This window comes from Nuphar pumila, chromosome 7, assembly GCF_984573655.1.
Source record: "Nuphar pumila chromosome 7, dmNupPumi1.hap1.1, whole genome shotgun sequence".
Lineage (NCBI taxonomy): Eukaryota > Viridiplantae > Streptophyta > Magnoliopsida > Nymphaeales > Nymphaeaceae > Nuphar > Nuphar pumila.
The window spans coordinates 113,307,702-113,327,258 of record NC_143255.1 but is presented as its reverse complement, the minus strand read 5'-3'; the positions used below and the strand labels follow the sequence as shown (position 1 = coordinate 113,327,258).

Genomic DNA, 19,557 nt, shown 5'->3' with positions numbered 1-19,557 from the left:
GGTCATTCCTCGTTGTATCGATCATGCCTTTCAAGGCTTGATCCAATAAATATTTCATTATTTTTATGGGTGTATAGCCTTTTTAGGCTTTCATAATGTCCCTTTGTGGACTTCTTGCTTGAATGCCATAGTGCTTGTCCATTATTGGACTTTGTAAATGCTTGTCCATTCTTGGGTTACACTTCTGCCTATTTCCTTACATGGTATCAAAGCTTGGTCTCTAGAAGAATAGCTTGTGTGTTGCTTCATCACGGTGGTCACCTCGAAAAGTGTCACTCAAAGTTTGAATTCAAAGAAAGAATTTACCCAATATGCATCATATACTTTTTAAAAGGTGTCTCTTGTATTATTTATCTCATGTATTGTGCATGAGAAAACACTTATTTTCTTGATTATTATATATATATAGATACTTTTGCTATTTTCTTTGGATTCTCTACTTTAAATATTTATGGTATGCATTTGAAAATGTATTTAAAATATACTAGCCTCTTGCTAAATATGTCAAAAATGAATAGTTCTTTAAAGAAATTATTAAATCTTATGCGTAAGCATATCTCCATAAAATATTTGTTTTAATTATGCATATTGTCATAAAAATTATAATTTACAAGAATATATGGTTTTGCTTTAAATCTTAAAGATTATGCTTTTCATATTGCTAATTCCCTTGTTATATGCATTTGGTTGTATTATAATAATTATTGGTAATCATTATGAATTTTATGATTTCCTTAAAATTTTAAAGAAATTTGTATGAAGTACACCTTGTGTCATCATGTTTTCTTTAATATCATGGATATCCTTGCATACTCATATGATTTCAACGATTATCTCATTTTTCCTTCAATAATATTCTTCTTTTGCTTTTTAGCATTTAACCCTTAGTAGGTTTTTGTGTATTTTGCACTTTATGTGCTTGTGAGATTTGGTTCTTTATGAAATCCTCTTGTGTTATCCCTTGTAATTTGTATTTCCGCATATCTCATTATAAGATGTTTTGCTCATTATGCAAAACTAATTCTTTGGAAAACATTCTTGATTGATTATGCTTGAGAATGATCTTCGATATTTGTGATTTGACTTTTACATAGAAAGTAAATCTTGTATTAGATGCTTTGAATGCATTTTTGTTAACTCATTTTTCTCCAAAAAAATGTGTCATAGTCACACAAAATTAAATTGCATTATAAATTATATTAGGTATAATTCCATAGTTTCTATATAACCTATGTGGCTATGAGTTATTAGATCATCTTATAGTTTCAAGTATTCATGATTGATAGTAATTATGTCTACTTTTCAGAGTGTAAAAGGTTCTCATAAAAACATTATATGTATTATTTCCTTAATATATTACATGTTTCGTTTGTCTCATAGTAGACTTTTGATTTAAAAGAATTCCTTTCAAGATAATATGTTTTTGTCTTCTCTTTAAAATTATTAGATCTTTTGTATATAATGTGCTCTAGTGTATATTCCTTGATTGGAATTGACTATGTTAAGCATGATTCATGTTTATTCAAAAGGTTATCATGAGATATATTTTCATGCATATGATTACACTTTTTCTAAGATTGGTCATCTACCATTATTGGTTTTTTCAATTTGAAATTATCTTTTCATATTAGTTCCTTCTATGAACTCACCTATTTGAAAAATGATTTTCATGAGTGTTCATTGCCTTTTTATGGCATTTGTATTGTCCATCACAGCCTTTTATATGATGCATCGATCTTCTTGGCCTTATTATTGTTGAATCAGAGATGTTTGTTGAGGTGAGTTGTGTGCACCTCGTTTTATGTCATTTTAGATTGTCAACTTGTAGTTTGACTCTAACCAGAGTTACCGAAAGTGCCCCTACAGTAGGAGAAGCGCGCTTCCCCGATACGCGTTTCGGAAGCGCGAAACGTCGTGCTTCCGAAACACGTGAGGAAGCGTCTCCTTTTTTGGGAAGAGTGTTTCCCTTTTATGGGAAGCACGCTTCCCAATTCCCCACGCTTCTCTCTTTTTCATTTTACTTTTTATTATTATTTTTTTATTATTATTTTCGCTTCCCCCTCACTTCTTAGGTCTCTTCCGGTTCGCTTCCTAGGTCGCTTCCCAGACGGTTCGTGATTCGCTTCTAAGTAGTCCCACGCTTCTCGCTTCCTAAATTTTTGAAAGTGCCTCGCTTCCCGCTCCCGCTTCCTCTACTGGCAACCATGACTCTGACTGATAGTTATGGGATCTCTAATTGTGAGTGTGTTGTATCTGTTAAAATACATGTAATTCATATATATATATATATATATGTATATATATATGTCTAAAATACCGGATAGGGGTATTTTAGTCATTTCACAAGTACCCGATAGGGGTACTTGTTTTTCTTCCTTTATTTTCCTTTTTGTTTTTGTAATTTATATTTTTTTATTTTCTGTTTTTTGCTCACACAAAGGGGCCCCACCATGGAGTCGATGGGGCCCCCAACGGTCACATTTGTGACCGTTGGGGGCTCCCAACGACTACATGGGGAGCCCCTAGGTGGCTCTCCTTTTAAGGCCTTTTGGCCATCCCCCCTCTCCTTCTTTTGTGTATAAATAGGGGTGAACCCCTCTTGTATTTTGCACTCAAGAGAGCTCTCTCTCTTTTCAATAAGAGACATTTATATTTTTATGTTGTGTTGTCTCTTGTGGGTTTGGGTGTTAGCCCTTTTGTTTGTTCATTAGTGAATGTTGTAAGTGCTTAATGTACTCTTTGCTTTTCCGCATATTTCATTACATGGTATCAGAGCCTTGTTTATGCTCTTCTTCTTAATATAGCTAGTCGTGTTGCTATATTTTTTTTGTTGTATCTTTCTCCATTTATCCTCTTGTGAGTGATTAAAATGAAAGGAGAACAAAAGATTGATCTCTCCTTCAAGCTCAATGGCTCCAACTACATGATGTGGGCCGCCGCCATGGAGAACAACCTCAAAGGTAAAAAACTTTGGGGATACGTTATGGGCACCATTCCGAAACCACAACTCCAACTAATTAAGATGGATGGTGATCAAGAAAAAGCTCTTGAAGGAATTGCCCGCATGAAGGCCATTGAAGATCACCAATCTAAAGTGAAAGATTGGGAAAGGAAGCATGCCAAGATTCTTGCTTGGTTCATGAACAATGTGGAGCTCAAGATTTGCGCCAACATTGCCAAGTTTCGGATGACAAATGAAGCATGGTTCTTTATGAAAGGTATGTTTACTCAAAAAGACCTTGCTCATCAATTCTTTCTTCAAGAAAAAATCCGGACTATCAAGCAAGGAGAAATGAGTGTAAGGGATTACTTTAGCACTCTTGGTCCCTTATGGGATGAACTATCTTTACTAGAACCAAAATGGGTTTCTAGTGTGGATGTGGAATTAATGAGAGAACAAATGGAAAAATAGCACTTTTCCAATTTTTACATGGGCTTAGGCCCAAATATGAACAAGTTAGATCTTCCCTCCTACATAGATCTAAGCCTCTTCCCTTGGAAGATGCCATAGCCGAAATATGCCAAGAAGAAACTCGTCTTGACATGATTAAAGGAGGAGATGATGTCTTGGCCGTATCAAAACCCGGCAACCATATGAAAGCTTACAAACCTCCACATTTTGGAAGGCAAATTAATTATAATGGCAACTATAGAAAAGCCATTTGCCATCATTGTCAAGAGTCGGGTCATATAAGACCTAATTGCCCTAAGTTAAATGAAGGGCCTAAAAATAAAGTGGTTTCCGTTGAAGAAGCTACTCAAAAGAAAGAGGAAATCACCAAAGGGAAGGAATCTTTTTCTCTTGCTCAACTATCGGAAGCACTACAAACTCTACTCAAGATACCATCAACCTCGGGTGCCGCCATAGCTTCTTCCTCTCCTCCAGGTATGTCTTCTTGGATCCTTGACTCTGGAGCTTCCTTTCATATGACACCACTTAAAAATGAGCTTTCCGATTTCTGTAATAATTATAAAAACTCCTATGTTTTAACTGCTGATGGTACATCTTTACAAGTAAAAGGTTTTGGAACCTTAAACTTTTCAAAAGATTTCTTTGTGCCAAACGTGAGAGTTGTACCTCAACTTAATTTAAATCTTCTCTCTCTTGCTCAAATATGTGATCATGGATGTGAAATCTCCTTCTCAACTAAGGATTGCTCTATACAAGATCTCCGGTCCGGAAAGCAGATTGGGCAAGGCTATAGGAGGGGAGATCTCTATTACATGAGCAACTTGAAACTCCTCACTAACTCTTTTTGTAACCATGTCCAAGATAAAAATATTGAAATTTGGCATCAAAGACTTGGACATCCAAGTTTCTCAAAAATGTACTCCTTTCCATTTGGAAAGAAATTTTGTAATGAGAAACATTTTGTTTGCAAGAGTTGTATTTTTGGCAAAATGAAATCCACCCCTTTTCCAAATCGAACCTTTGTGTCCAAAAGACCTTTTGAGTTAGTCTATTCGGACGTTTGGGGTCCTTCCCCGGTCATGTCTAAAGGAGGATACTCCTATTACGTTACTTTCATTGATGACTACACTAGATATGTGTGGATCTACTTTCTCAATTTAAAATCCGAAGTCTTTGACTTCTTCAAGAAATTTCATATGATAGTCAAAAATCAATTTTCAAGTAATATCTCTACTCTTAGATCCGATTCAGGTGAAGAATATCTATCAAATGAATTTCAAAATTATTTAGAAATAAATGGAGTTTGTCATCAAAGATCGTGTCCTAGGACTCCCCAACAAAACGACTTGGCCGAAAGAAAGCATAGACACATCATGGAAACCACTAGGACACTCCTTATTTCAAAAGAAATTCCAAAGAGTTTTTGGGCCGAAGCGGCCTTAACCTCAACTTACTTAATAAATAGAATGATATCTTCATCTTTACAAAATACATCTCCATATGAAAAACTATTTAAAAGAACACCCGATTTCAATAGATTAAGAATTTTTGGATGTAAATGTTTTGTCCTTACACATAAACGGGACAAATTATCTCCTAAAGCTATTGAATGTGTTTTCTTGGGATATGGAGAAAATCAAAAGGGTTTTAGATGTTTTGACTTGAAAAATAACAAACTCTATGTATCCAAAGATGTAACTTTTTTGGAAAATGAAAATGGTTTTATGAAAACTAAATATATTGACAAAAGTGAATATGCTTTCTTATTTGATCTTCTTTCCTAAGAAGATGAGACTCCTCAAGAAGAGGAAATCTCTAATGAGTCGTTGAATGACCTAAAGGATGTTCCTCTTGACAATATTAAAGATGAAAGTGATAGACCAATCCAAACCTATGTTAGGCGTGGCACAGGTAAGCTAATTATTATAAGCAAAGCATTGGATAAGCAAGCAAAATACGATGCTACAACAACCACACACACAATTTCATAAATATTGAAACCCGTTGCATGCTATAGCTTTCATACGTGCATAACTCAACAAATTGTGTGATCGGATTTAAATTATGTTTCGATATTAACTGGCCAAGTGGGTACGGACAAGGCACGACTCTAGAAACAGCCTAGACTGATCCGAGGGTTTATTATGCTATGTATTTTAAGATAACCCGGATAGCTGACTGAGTCCGCACTTAAGGGGACGGTCGGTGACCAAGAGAGAAATCTCCAAAGCAGCATAAACAATGGATGCATCCCAAACATGGAGAGCTACCACCTAGGATAATTATGGTAGTCCTATTCCCCTAACTCCGATGATTGGGGAAACCGAGTTTTTTGCTCGTAACTGCCATTAATGGTCTGTCCATCGAAGTTTTGTACCTTCCTGTCCTCTCTCCTGACAGGAGTCAGCGATTCGAATGAATACATCAGGGGTAGTTAACTGAAGACCCATTCTACATACTCTGGTCTTTCGACCAACTCGAGTATCTTGCCGGTGAAGGCGAAAACATCACTTATTTAGGTGATCACAACATTTTGTTATTTGCACTCATCGAGGTTGCCACAACCTACTCATCCAATCATCGCAACGTAAGAAGACGTACTTGTCAAAAAGTACGATCGTACTTGTCAAAAGTACGACTACGATGAAAGGAAAATGGTTCCACAAAAGAAACCCCAACAGATATTATCTGCAAAAGAATTAATACAACACAGCCTGGCAAGATAAGTCTTGAATTCACTTCAACAACATTTTTCATATTTCATGATGCAAGGTCATCTCGGATCTCTCGTCCGATCAACAAAGTACTTAACATGTTGTGCATGTCTAAAAGTACGCTATACTGAACCAGGGAGGTGTGCGGGCTTCTCAAAAGGAACACCCAACACACAACTTCATAACGATCCAAAGAATAAAGGAGTGTCCATTTGACACGATTCATCCTTAAAAGCCATAATGCCACATTAAGTCATTCACACAAGGCACAATACTATCAATCTTGCATCCAAAATTTATCTTAATATCGACATGATTCGCACGACACGCGACACTAAGTTTAATAAAAGAAGAATGGGTCCTTCAACAGAACCTCACTCGATCACAGGCTCCTGCCCCCAATCGGGGTTATAAAAATATTTCTCCCAAGTGTGTGGACCTGGGAGGGCCCAAATGTGACTTCGCAAATCCTGCGAGACTTAAAACTTAACTTTGCAAAAGTTGTGCATTTGAAGAGCACTGGGTTCGCAGGAGGAAACTCTCTTTTAAAGAATTGCAATGCACAAGTACAACTTCTAGTGTTTTGAAAACAACTGAATCAGGATAGGCACAAGACTTCATTTATGTAAGTATATATTTACCATAAATATGAGCATATGCAGGTTATAACATGACGACAAGCAACTCTCGACTTGCGATGCCGCACATCGAGGGAAAAACGCATAAGTAACACACGAGGTGCCAAACCATACCTTGACCACTTAGATAGGCAGACAGATAAGGTCATAAGTAATACATGAGACACGAAGTCGTACCTCACTCAAAGGAAATATGCAGGCAGAAATGTATACATGCAAACAAGGGCATATGTATTTCAAAAAGTATGAAACCATACCTCAAATTCATAAACAACTACGCAAAATAATAATCGAAGAATGAAATTGTACATCAACCCATAGGAACGTACAGGCAAGTATATATGCAAGCAATTAAGGGCATAAGTATTGCAAAAAGTGTGAAACCACCTTCAACACATAAGCAAATACGCAAATTAATACTCGAAGAGTAAAATCGTACCTCGACTCAAAACATGCAGACAAGAATAATACGCCACGCAAAAGCAATATAAATCTAAGTACAACTAGCATGGACATCTTAATTATTTCAACTTAATTAGATCTATTGCCCCTTGTGCGACTTTACCCTACCTTGGGATGTTGTGCAGCTGCGTACGCCTACGCGTGAGGATAATACGAGGGTCGGGCCGCGGAGCACGAACGGGACCTGTTGCGTAAACTGCAAAGGTACGTTATTAGTATGCATTTAAATGAATAGGAAAAACGGCAACAAAGGACTGGGGTCTCGGCTTCTCTGCAAAACAAGGCAGGGATCAACGGTCCCTGCTGACCTGAAACGGAATGGGGTAGGGTCTAATGACCCATGCTGCCAAAAGAAATAGGTGCAGGGGCCATCGGCCCCTGCCAGATATTTAAAGAAGGGCAGGGGCCAAGACGACTAAGAGAGGGGCAGGGGCCATCGGCCCCTGCTGGGTTTTCGAAAAGGGAGGCAGGAGCCGAAGGCTCCTGCTGGCTTTAAAGGAAGGGCAGGGGCCATCAGCCCCTACCAAAAAGAGAAATGGAATAAGCATAGAGAGGGGAGCGCAGGGGCCATAGGCCCCCTACGGCTTTCAAAGAGGAGGCAGGGGCCAATGGCACCTGTCGTTCATGGAGAAAAAGGGCAGGGGCCATCGGCCCCTGCTGGTCTTTAAAAGAGGAGAAGGGCAGGGGCCAAAGGCCCCTGTCGGTCTTGGAAAAAAAATGAAAGGGGCCATCGACCCCTGCTGGGTTTTAAAAGAAGAGGGGCAGGGGCCGATGGCCCCTGCCAGAAGGTAAGAGAGAGAGAGAGATCGGGGCGGCAGGAGCCACCAGCCTCCTGCCGACTCCCTACGCAAGTCAAGGAAGAGGGGAGGGTGACAGGGGGACGAGACAACATACCTGGGAAGAAGTCGACGACGATGGCCGACATCGTCAATCGGCATCGGCGTGGGTTGCAGCAGCGGAGGCACTGGAGGCGTGCGCAGGGAAGAAGGAGACGCAAGGGGGAGGTGTGCCTCCCCTTGTCCTCCACTGGTGTTCTTAAAGAGCTCGGGGGAGGAGGCGTGAAATCGAGAAACCCCGATTTCCATCCTTATCGGGTTGAAAAAGGGGGGGGGGGGTGCGGCGCACAGGAGAAAGGGTTTTCTCAAAACCCTTTCCCTTGTGTCGGGTTTTTAAAAACCCTAACGACGATGGGCCCGGGTCGGGTCCGGACCCGACCCGGCCCGGGTCCGATAAAATTTTTTTTTTAAATGCGGGTTTTACAGGCTCTCCTTTTAAGGCCTTTTGGCCATCCCCCCTCTCCTTCTTTTGTGTATAAATAGGGGTGAACCCCTCTTGTATTTTGCACTCAAGAGAGCTCTCTCTGTTTTCAATAAGAGACATTTATATTTTTATGTTGTGTTGTCTCTTGTGGGTTTGGGTGTTAGCCCTTTTGTTTGTTCATTAGTGAATGTTGTAAGTGTTTAATGCACTCTTTGCTTTTCCGCATATTTCATTACAGTATCACTCCTTTGTTCTTTGGCCATCAACTTTATTATGGATGCTTTTAATTATGTGTATCTATGATGACTATCTATTCCTTGAAACCATGGTGTTTTGAAATATGGTCTAAATTGATATTTTTTAAAATCGCATTAGTGTTTCTATTATAAGCCTTTTTACCTCGAGTGTCTTCTCCTTTTTATGCCTCTTATCTAAGTGTCACTATATGTAGACAAGAGATATTGATTCACAGCTTCGTGTGTATTTTTTAAGCCCATTGGTGGCTTTGTACTCTTGCTCTAGTAGCTGATACACTTGTCTTAAGTGTCATTATATGTAAACAAGAGATGTTGATTCACACCTTCGTATGTGGTTTTTAGTTCACGGTTGACTTTGTACTCTTGCTCTAGTAGCTGATACACTTGATTTTGAGTGTCACTATATGTAGACAAGAGACATTCTTTCACACTTTCGTGTGTGATTTTTAGCCCTTTGTTAGCTTTGTGCTCTTGTTCTAGTCGCTGATATACTCGTTTCAAGTGTCATTATATGTAAACAAGAAGTGTTTTTACACACCTTCGTGTGTGTTTTTGGCCCTTTAGTGGCATGTTGCTTATACTCTTGGTCTAGTCGCTGATACACTTGATATTTAAGGTTTGGAGGGCTGGGAGGTGATTGCTTGTGATGGTTAAACCGATGCTCTAATATACTCAATCAAATATTTGAGAATTTTTTTCAAAATTGTCTAACTCATCTTCTCTTCTATGAGAAATGATTGATTGAAATAATTTAATGCATCTTGCATTACTTTATTAAAGTTTGCAAAATATCACTCCTTGATATTTGTGAGAATTGGTGTTGATTTACAAATTTCATTTCTCCTTCCTTATATAAGTTTTTAAAATCTCTCTTTGCAAAATACCATTTCTTGATATTTATGGGATCCTTTTAAATTTGTCATCTTCCGCAAATTGGTTTTGACTTGCTTATATCATTCCCTTTGTCGTATGGGATCTTTTAATTCTTTAATGAATCTCTTAAAATCTTTACTACTTGTTCCTTCCGTGTATGGAAAAATATTTATCAATAAAAATTCATGCATTTCATTGATAACATATATATATATATGTATATTTGGTCCTCTATACTTAAAATCACTCTAGGATGGGTGAATAGATTATGTTTTTAATTGATTATTGTGTCCACATTGTGGTATGCATAAATTTAATTAACTCATCTTTGATAAAAGTTATCTTTTCATTTGTTGTTTCATGTGCATGATTCACATAATTGCATGCATAAATTTTATTAGCTCTTTCTAAAGATTTTGAGTTCTCTAAATAAAGATTCTATATTATTTGTGCATTTGTGATCTATTGAATGTGTTGTGCCTTTGTGCACACTTCACACGTTGAGAACTTAGTGTTCGTGTTCATATAGTCTCTTTGAAGACTTCCTTATATTTGTACTCCTTTGTGAGTATTTCATTGTGCCTTCGTGCACTTAGCCTATTTGTGATTCTTGTGGGTTAACCAAGTCATCTTTGGACTTGATTTTATTGAAAATATTTTCACATTAAAGAACTTGATGTTCTTTTAGTCTTGAAGACATTTTCGCATGGTGCATATTTAATGCTTCTTGAGCATTTTTGTCATAAATAAAGATTTACTTATTTTCATTGTGCTCTTCCACTTATACCCTTTTATGGGTTTTGTTTGAAGTGTTTTTAATAGACTAGACACTCTTTTGAGAGATTCGTATGCCTTTTGGAAGACCACCATGTCATTTAAGATAATTTTTATGAATAATTGATTATCTCTTCTTAATGAATCATATGTCTTTTAAGTAATCAAATCTTATTATGATCAATGTTATGGTTTCTTGAAAAATAAGTTGATTATGATTTAATTTCATCCCTGAGAGAGGCTCCTCTTGTTTTCCTTAATATTTAATGATTTAAAAGGTTGTTACTATTTTGTTCAAACCATTTTATTCTTGCTTTACAATATATTTTTTTTACAACTCTTGGGTTAGAATATTGTTCTTTGTATTCTTGGAGTTTTCTTTTGATTTGTTCTTTCTTTTCAGGATCTTTAAGAAGTGGCACCATCGATACATCATGGAGATAACCAATGAAGGTGTTTGGGGATGATCACCAATAAAGGCGTTTTAAAGACTTGTATTTGCAAGAAATCAAGAAGGGCAGTTGGCCCAGATGGTATACCTATCGAGGCTTGGAAATGCTTGGGTGAGAAAGGTTTAGAATGGTTGACAAATCTTTTTAACAAGATTTGACGGACAAATAAGATGCCTAATGAGTGGAGGAAGATCATACTATGAAACTTTGGGAGAGGGTGATTGAGTATAGGTTGAGGAAGGTTGTCATAATATTGGAGAATCAATTTGGTTTTATACTTGGAAGATCAACCATGGAAGTTATACATCTTCTTAGACAACTTATTGAGAGATATAGATAGAGGAACAAAGATTTGCATATGATTTTTATTTATTTGGAGAAGGCATACGATAGAGTACCTAGGGATGTTCTCTGGTGGACAATGACGAAGAAAGGTGTTTCTCTCAAATACATTAGTATAATTAAAGATATGTATGAAGGAGTAGTAACCAATGTCCGCACTTGTGGAGGGGTGACAACCAATTTTCCTATAACGGTTGGGTTACATCAAGGATCTGCATTAAGCCTTTTCCTATTTGCTATAGTGATGGATGAGCTTACGAGATCAATTCAAGAAAATGTTTCGTGGTGTATGTTGTTTGCTGATGATATTGTTTTGATTGATGAGTCTAGAGCTGGGGTTAATGCTAAGTTAGAATTATGGAGACAGACATCGGAAGCAAGAGGTTTTAAATTGAGTAAGAGTAAGACAGAATATATAGAATGTCGGTTTAGTAAGCAACGAAGTAGTGATGAGAGTGTAGTGAAGCTTGGTGAGCAAGAAATACCGGTGGATGGCTGTTTCAAATATTTAGAATCTATCATTCAAAAGTATGGAGAAATTGATGGAGATGTAAATCATAGGATAAAGGTTGGGTGGATGAAATGGAAAAGTGCAACTGGAGTGTTGTGCGATCGTAGAATGCCATTGCGGTTGAAGGGAAAGTTTTATAGGACGATAATTAGGCTCGTTTTACTATATGGTATGGAATATTGGGCTGCCAAGAGACATCATATTCAAAAAATGAGTGTAGCTGAGATGCGTATGCTTAGATGGATGTGTGGAAATACAATAAAAGATAAGATTCGAAACGAGGAGATACGTAAGAAGGTAGGCATTGCATCCATTGAAAATAAGATGAGAGAGAATCGTTTATGGTGGTTTGGACATATTCGGCGAAGGCCTAATGATGCTCCAGTTAGAAGGATAGAGAAATGGGAAAATATATTAGTTAAAAGAGGTCGAGGTAGGCCTAAGAAGACTTGGATGGAGATGATAGGAAAGGATATGGATGCTTTGAACCTCACCGACATGGCATTGGATAGAAATGATTGGAGGAGAAGGATTCATGTGGAAGACCCAAAATGATTTTCTTTTTTGGTTCATATCGCCGACCCCAATTGTTTTGGGATGAAGGCGTAGTTGTTGTTGTTGTTGCTGTTATTGTATTTGTAATACCCGATAGGGGTATTTTTGTCTTTTTACATAGATGTTTATAAGGTAGGTGTTGCACCCATTGAAAATAAGATGCGAGAGAATCGTTTACGGTGGTTTGGACATATTCGGCGAAGGCCTAATGATGCTCCAGTTAGAAGGTTGAAGAAATGGGAAAATATATTAGTTAAAAGAGGTCGGGGTAGGCCTAGGAAGACTTGGATGGAGATGATAGGAAAGGATATGAATGCTTTGAACCTCACCGAGGACATGGCATTGGATAGAAATGATTGGAGGAAAAGGATTCATGTGGAAGACCCAAAATGAATTTCTTTTTTTGGTTCATATCGCTGACCCCAATTGTTTTGGGATGAAGGCGTAGTTGTTGTTGTTGTTGTTACATAGATGTTTATAAAAACAACTATTTATTAATTAGGTTATTTTTATCTTTTTATTTTTGTATTTTTCTTTTCTTAAATTCCCTTTTTGTACATGCATTGGGGGTCCCACATAGAGTCGTTGGGACCCCCAACGGTCAACGTCTCTATGGGGAGCCCCCAATGGCTCTCCCTTTTGCTCCTTTTTTTATAAATAGGGGTCATTCCTCCTTGTATTGATCATGCCTTTCAAAGCTTCATCCAATAAATATTTCATTATTTTTATGCTTGTATAACCTTTTTAGGCTTTCATATTGTTCCTTTGTGAACTTCTTGTTTGAATGCCATAGTGCTTGTCCATTATTGGACTTTGTGAATGCTTGTGCATTCTTGGGTTACACTTCCGCCTATTTCCTTACATGAGGCAGACTCTAGAAGAAAAAAGGTACCTAGTTCATATTCAGTTTGCATTTCTTAAATGCCACTAGTAGATTAGCATCATAAGTAGGGATGGCAGTGGGGCGGGGGGGGGACAAGGTCTCCACCCCCGCCTCCATCCCCGACGGGGATGGATTTTATCCTCCACCCCCGCCTTCATCCTTGTTTCATGTCCTCCATCCCTGGTTCAAACGGGGATGAGGCGGGGCGGGGATATTGCGGGGAAAAGTGGTCGGGGCGGGGAAAAGTGCACGTCCATCCCCGCCTCCATCCCCGGACGGGGATGGATTTTAACCTTCGTCCCCGCCTCCATCCCCGTTTCATACCCTTCATCCCCGGTCCAAACGGGGCGGGGCGGGGCCCCGCTTTCCCCCGGTCCACTGCCATCCCTAATCATAAGTAGGTTATCATGGGATGTCACCATATCAGCTGTTCACAGTAGCAGGTAGATACAAACATGTAATTCTTGATTAATGTATTTACAATACTTGTTGCATATCTTTTCCGCCATAAAGTCTAGAATATGAGAGTCGGAGACTGCATTCAAAACCTGGATAACTGTCTTTGAGCCAATAAATGCTTCAATTTTCTTCCAGTCACGATGAAATCTGAAAATGCCACAAGAAAATAAAATGTCAAGACTCAAATGTTGGTCCAGACTCCAAACATAAAAGAAACTTCTACTGAATATATGCATAACAAGAGGTGGATTTTCAACTGTATGATAGATACTAAGGAGAAAAAGCACAACGGAGTATGCAATTCCAGTTTTATAACAGCTAACCATAAATATCATCTTGTGAATGTTAAGGTGGTAATGATACTCAAGACAAGATAGAAGATGCCAGTCTGTCAACTGATACCTTATAGCTTATCTGCAAATGTATTTTAAGGGTCAAAATAATTCATCATTTATTCTTCTTTGTAATTGTTTGTAGAGCATAAAAAATTGTGAACCTTTATGTCATTTTAATTAGTCAGTTGAGCTCATGCAGTTTAACTGCTAGAAACGTATTCACCAACATGAATAATTCATAATTGTGTTACAAGTTTACTCCCTTATTACTTCTTGAACGACATTTTTGCACATTTACATACGCAGCTAGAGCAAACCTATTTTACTACTCTAAACTATTCTTTGACATTGATGTTTTTCAAAGAATAAACAATAGCTTTTGGTTCGCTTGATCCTCACCTTGCACCGTGAGGTTGCGTTTAATGTTGTTCCACCTCTTCTAAGCCCCCTACCCTCTGAGATCAAGTTGAAAAGCCTCCCTACCTTATTATATTGTAATTTTTTTTACTGTACCATAAATCCTGTGAACTCATCGTGCAATCTCCCTAAGGACCCTTACTACCTTTTGAAGCTCTTTTTCAATGGCATCATAGGTGTGGCATTCTCCATGCTTTGGTCAATATATGCAAGGCATCTAAAGGGTCCTTTTTGCCTTTTGGAACCATTGGCATGACTCCTAATGAGAGGTTTCTTACTATGTTTTGAGGAAGCATGCACTAAGATCATTTGCATACTGAAAGAAACAACTTTTGCACTCTTGGCTAACCTGCTGCCATACTGTACACTGTCAAGTGAGTCAATCAAGTCAGATCCTGGTCAAGCCCAGCCTGTGTCCATCGATTGTTAAGTTAATGTTGCTAAAAGACAAGCTGTTGGCATCGACTGCTGATCCCAGAGGTTTTAGACTGCCACCGGCTAGGATAGCAGCCAAGCAGGCCAGAATAAAGACTCGATGCAAGTATAATTTTCATTTCCCTTATTGATGTACTCTTGGACGAGTTGTATCTAATTCGCTTGTGCATCAAAGAAGATCTTTATGCTAGATCTTTTTTCCTATTATTTATTTTTTCCATATCGATCAAGTCTGTTATAGTCTAGTTGGTTATGATACTCGGCTCTCATCCTAGAGTTCCGAGTTCGAATCGTAGAAACAGTAAGTTCATATCGCCGACCCCAATTGTTTTGGGATGAAGGCGTAGTTGTTGTTGTTGTTGTTGTTGATCAAGAGGTGAATACCTCAAATAGAATAATTTTTCAGTTGTATTACCATACGCCCAAGATTGGGACCACCTTTTAGAGGTGAGTGAAACCTTTATACAGAAACCCCGGATCTAGTATTTGTTTATTTGAAACTAGGAGCAGGAACTGCCATTCTAACCCTTCTTGGAGGATTCCATCCTGAATCAGCCCTTGTCATTGGCCAATATTGCCCATTATATATATATATATATATATATATATATATATATATATATATATATATATATATATATATAGAGAGAGAGAGAGAGAGAGTTTTCCTTCATATAGGTGATTATGAAAATCGAACATGATGTCAAAATTTTGTTGGCATCCATTCACTTGATGCATCTGGTACATCACTAGGAACTTTGGTTTCTCCAACTTTACTCAAAAGCTCCATCACACCCCTCATGCCTCCAGCCGAGCAGGTTCCAGCATCACTAGTTTCATCTTATTCTTGCCTAGCATATCCTACAAGTTTATGCACTATCCAGAAAAGTGATTTTTTGCGTGGGAGGACTTTCTCAAAGTTTGAAGAACAGATTATCCACACTTGAAGATGCTTCTATTTGTATTTTTTAAGACTTGCCGGTTCCTTTGGTCATAAGAGAGGATAATTTCACGTAACCAACTTGTAAAAATTGTTGTGCAGACTCATGGAGTACACGTGAAAGAGGGAGGTCATTGGCTTAGAAGGAGAAACCATTTGACCGGCTACGGTGACCGGCCCGCTTCATTGACGGATCATGACGCAGTTTCCATGTCCAAGAAAATGAGGGTGTAAGCATGTATGCCGTATAACAATGGGCACTTCCATCACCATATACCATCACAGATTCCCCAAAGCAGGCATGCTTGTTCCAGCCCCAATGCTATTCTCAAAACTACCAACACTCAATCCTAAGACAGAAGGCTATAATATCATTCATCCGCTTGTTCATATAACAATTCAACCAGCAACCCAGTTTCTATTGTTGGAATAACTACCCTTCACCAATATGTACAAATTCAACTGAATTGGAACAGTAATTGACTAATCGTACACACAACTACACCCCACAGCAAGAAACCAATTTCATTTGTTCCTATTTCTCACGAAAAGGAGGGGGGGAAGCTCCAAACTCTCCAAAACCACAAACCAACAACATAAAATCCTTCAAAACGGTGCCTTTTCAATACCAATAAGTATAATTGCCTCACATCATACACCCAAAATCATAGAAAACAAAGAAAGAAGTAAAATCAAAGTGACACACAATATTTCTTCCACGCCCCCACAACAAAAACCAATTTCTCGAAAAATAAAAACAAATCCTTGAATAAAAACCAAAAATTGCCCCCTCCCAACAAAATCACCAAATGCAAACAGAGAGGAACCAATAAAACCGACAAAAGAAAAGCCCAAAAGAGAGGAGGAGAAGAAGAAACTCTTGCCAATTAAAAAACCATAAAAACTCTGAAGAAAAAGAGGAAGAGGAGGAGGAGGAGGGGCATACAGCTGCAGAGCTTCAAGAAATTTGTCGTGCTCCGGATCGGTCCAGCTCTCTCTGGACTTGGTGATCGTGTACGGCTTCCGAGGCTTCTTGTTCGAGTCATCCGACGACGACGTCCCCAGCGACGACCCCAGCCCCGGCAGAGTCATTCCTCACACACTTCAACACAAACACATAAGAGAAAGAGAAGGGGAACCAAGGAAGGATTGGCAAACCAGGTACTGGCTTATAGGGTGGTGCTGCTGCTGCTCTCTCTTCGGCCAAACTCATTTTAACGCTACACAAAAGAAGGAAGTAATACAAGGCCAAGAAAAGGACTGTGAAAGACAGAAACGAAACTTCCATTTAGGAATTCACGTTTTTGCCTATAATTCCATAAAGGGCTTATTTTTCTGAAATTTCTGACACGAACCTTACTTTTTAACAAAACTGTCAAATAAGGGCATGAAGTAGTTCATCTGGGGTCCGTTTGCACGGAAAGTGGGTCGTTTCCGCGAAAATGCATCGATGCGTGTGCGTTTCGGAGGAGCACAGAGTGACAAAACAATCTGGGGCTTCTTTCCGCGCAGAAAGAGGCCTCAGATTTAAAGATGGACCCTATGGAAAGCGTTCTCGTGGGGTTCCGATTCTGTTTTCACGGAAGAAGAGAAAACCTCACAAACAGATCACTAAAGATGTCAATGGATCGGATTTTACCTGGTATCTGACCGAAGAGAGACATCAGGTACTCTCTCTCTCTCTCTCAAGCAAGTATGTTTTGATCTTGTATACAGTACATTACAATTCTAATGTGACGCTATTGTGTGTCTGTGCTATAAAGGGAAATGAATGTGCGATTCCAAATCTCATGAGAATCTCGTGCAAATGAAAGAATGAATCTTATTTGTATTGGTTAAACAAACATAAAAAAATGAGCTGTGAGAAACATACTTTTGCATTTGCCTGAGAAAGTGAATCTCATTTGCCTTAGGGTACATTTGGTTTGATCAGGTGAGAATACAATTTAAAAAGTGAATTTCATTTGAACAGAACATTAAGAGCAATAAAACATAAAACTTTTTTTGACACATAATATCAACAAATGCACATAACCCAAAAATAAGATTTAAAAAATGAATTGCATTTTGTATGAGATTTATTTTCTAAATTCATATGACACCTTTCATTTCTAAATTCATATGACACTTAATAAAAGGCATCTTAAACACAAATGGTTAGATAAACATGGTTTGCCCAAGTGGTTAGGGCGGTTCTTAAGAAGTTGGGACATCTGTCTTTCCCATGATCAATTTTCCATTGGATCACTCTGATGGCTTGATCGGTGGATAATCTTTGCGGGCTAGGGTGTTAACGGGGGATTTACTATTTAGGAGGGGAGGCCCATTAAGTCACTTTTGTTCCTACTTCCTAGGCGGGTTCCTCGTCTTCAATGAGACAGAGATTCTTTGGATGCCGTCCATATTGGATTCAGATACCAGATCCAGTGTGGTTATAAAGTCTCACAAATGGAACCCAAGAGCTACAAAATTTGTGGGCTCATTAAGATAAATATATAAAATTTAATTATTAAAATAAATGGTATTCAGTATGAGTTATAGAGAAAGTTATTGAGATTAATGGGGTATTATCTCAAAGATTAAGTGAAATTAATCCGGTTCTCCTTGGTTGTCTATATAATGGCCCAAATACTGAGCTCTAATAGAGGACTGTAAAGACCATACATGAAGAGGGTTAAATGTTTGAGCACGTAGTCTTCACAAGGCTTGTTGGAGCTACAACCCTTTCTTCTTTTAGAGAATATATCTCTTCAAAAATAGGATTCTGATGGTACGGCTCATCCATGAGGTGAACGGCAACTCAAACACAATCATTTATCCTTGTTTTGCACCCAATCCTTTTTTACGCTTTAAATATCTTTCATCTGCAAGGTGAATGACTGAAATTTTTCGTGTCCCATCTGAGAGGATAAACTATCCAACCGTGGTGTTTGGGTTGCCGATCATTGTATGGATGAACAATATCCAAGGCACCTGTGACCTAATCAATCAGAGGTGCCTCTGACCTGATCCTGTGTCAATTTCATAATTATCTGAAGCCTCTGAGGCCCTCATTTATGATTTGGTTTTGTTGTGATCCAACCTACGACATGTATAGAGCAGCACAGTGAGGTTGGTCCACTTCCCATTGTACGTCGCATGTTGGTTGGTAGGAAGCGTGCAAAGCAGATTGTGCAGAGCCACATTGTAAGGCGTGGTGGTGTACACTGTTCGTGCTAGAGATTAATGATCCAACTTTTTAAGTGCACAAATGGGTAACAGGTAAAACCGGGGGCTACCCACAGCTTGGCAAACAAGAGAAAGGAAAAAAAAAAGGAAATTTTCACAGTAGCACAATGCACTTGAAAAGATTTTCAAAATAGCACCAAAGTTGCATTCATATGGATGAAAGGCAAACTTTTTTAAAGTCAATTGCAGTTGCTGTTATAATGTATTTTGGGTTGGTATAAAGGTACTGTCATCTTACCCTCCAACAGTTTAGACTACATTGTTCGCCTTATATATCAACCTATTTTCCAAGGGCTTCTGGATTAGGTGGGTTTTAATTTGATATCTTCTTCCCCAGTTATGATCTTGTCATTTCTTATTTATCCTCAAAATCTATAATGATGTTTAGATCATCATCGTCCTCATGCCACAGCAACTTGGTTAACTTATAAAAATGAGAGCAAAAAGAGAGCATTGGCACTATATATATATATATATATATATATATATTTGAAAGAAGAATATTTCATTCAAAATATGAAGCAATAGAAAATAGGAAATAGTGTGAGTGACGACACCCACACAGTGAAGCATAGAGACATTGTGAAACAGAGCATAGGACGGCATGATC

The 19,557-nt window shown here is 38.3% G+C and overlaps 1 protein-coding gene across 3 annotated transcripts in view; it reads right to left on the bottom strand.

Moving 5' to 3' along the window:
- LOC149832989 (protein REVEILLE 6-like) overlaps positions 1–17,486 on the bottom strand; it is a 55,957-nt gene extending 38,471 nt beyond the window's left edge. For 2 of the 3 annotated variants that reach the window (XM_090012669.1, XM_090012667.1), the window contains exons 1-2: positions 16,666–16,917; positions 13,682–13,739 (exon numbers count right to left, since the gene is read on the bottom strand). In XM_090012669.1, the coding sequence (XP_089868795.1) occupies positions 13,682–13,739; positions 16,666–16,811 (204 nt within the window). In that variant the 5' untranslated portion in view covers positions 16,812–16,917. Of the gene's footprint in view, positions 1–13,681; positions 13,740–16,665; positions 16,918–17,358 lie in introns of those variants that run through there. The other variant, XM_090012668.1, reaches the window with a different exon arrangement.
- Between the last annotated feature and the right edge of the window lie 2,071 nt (positions 17,487–19,557).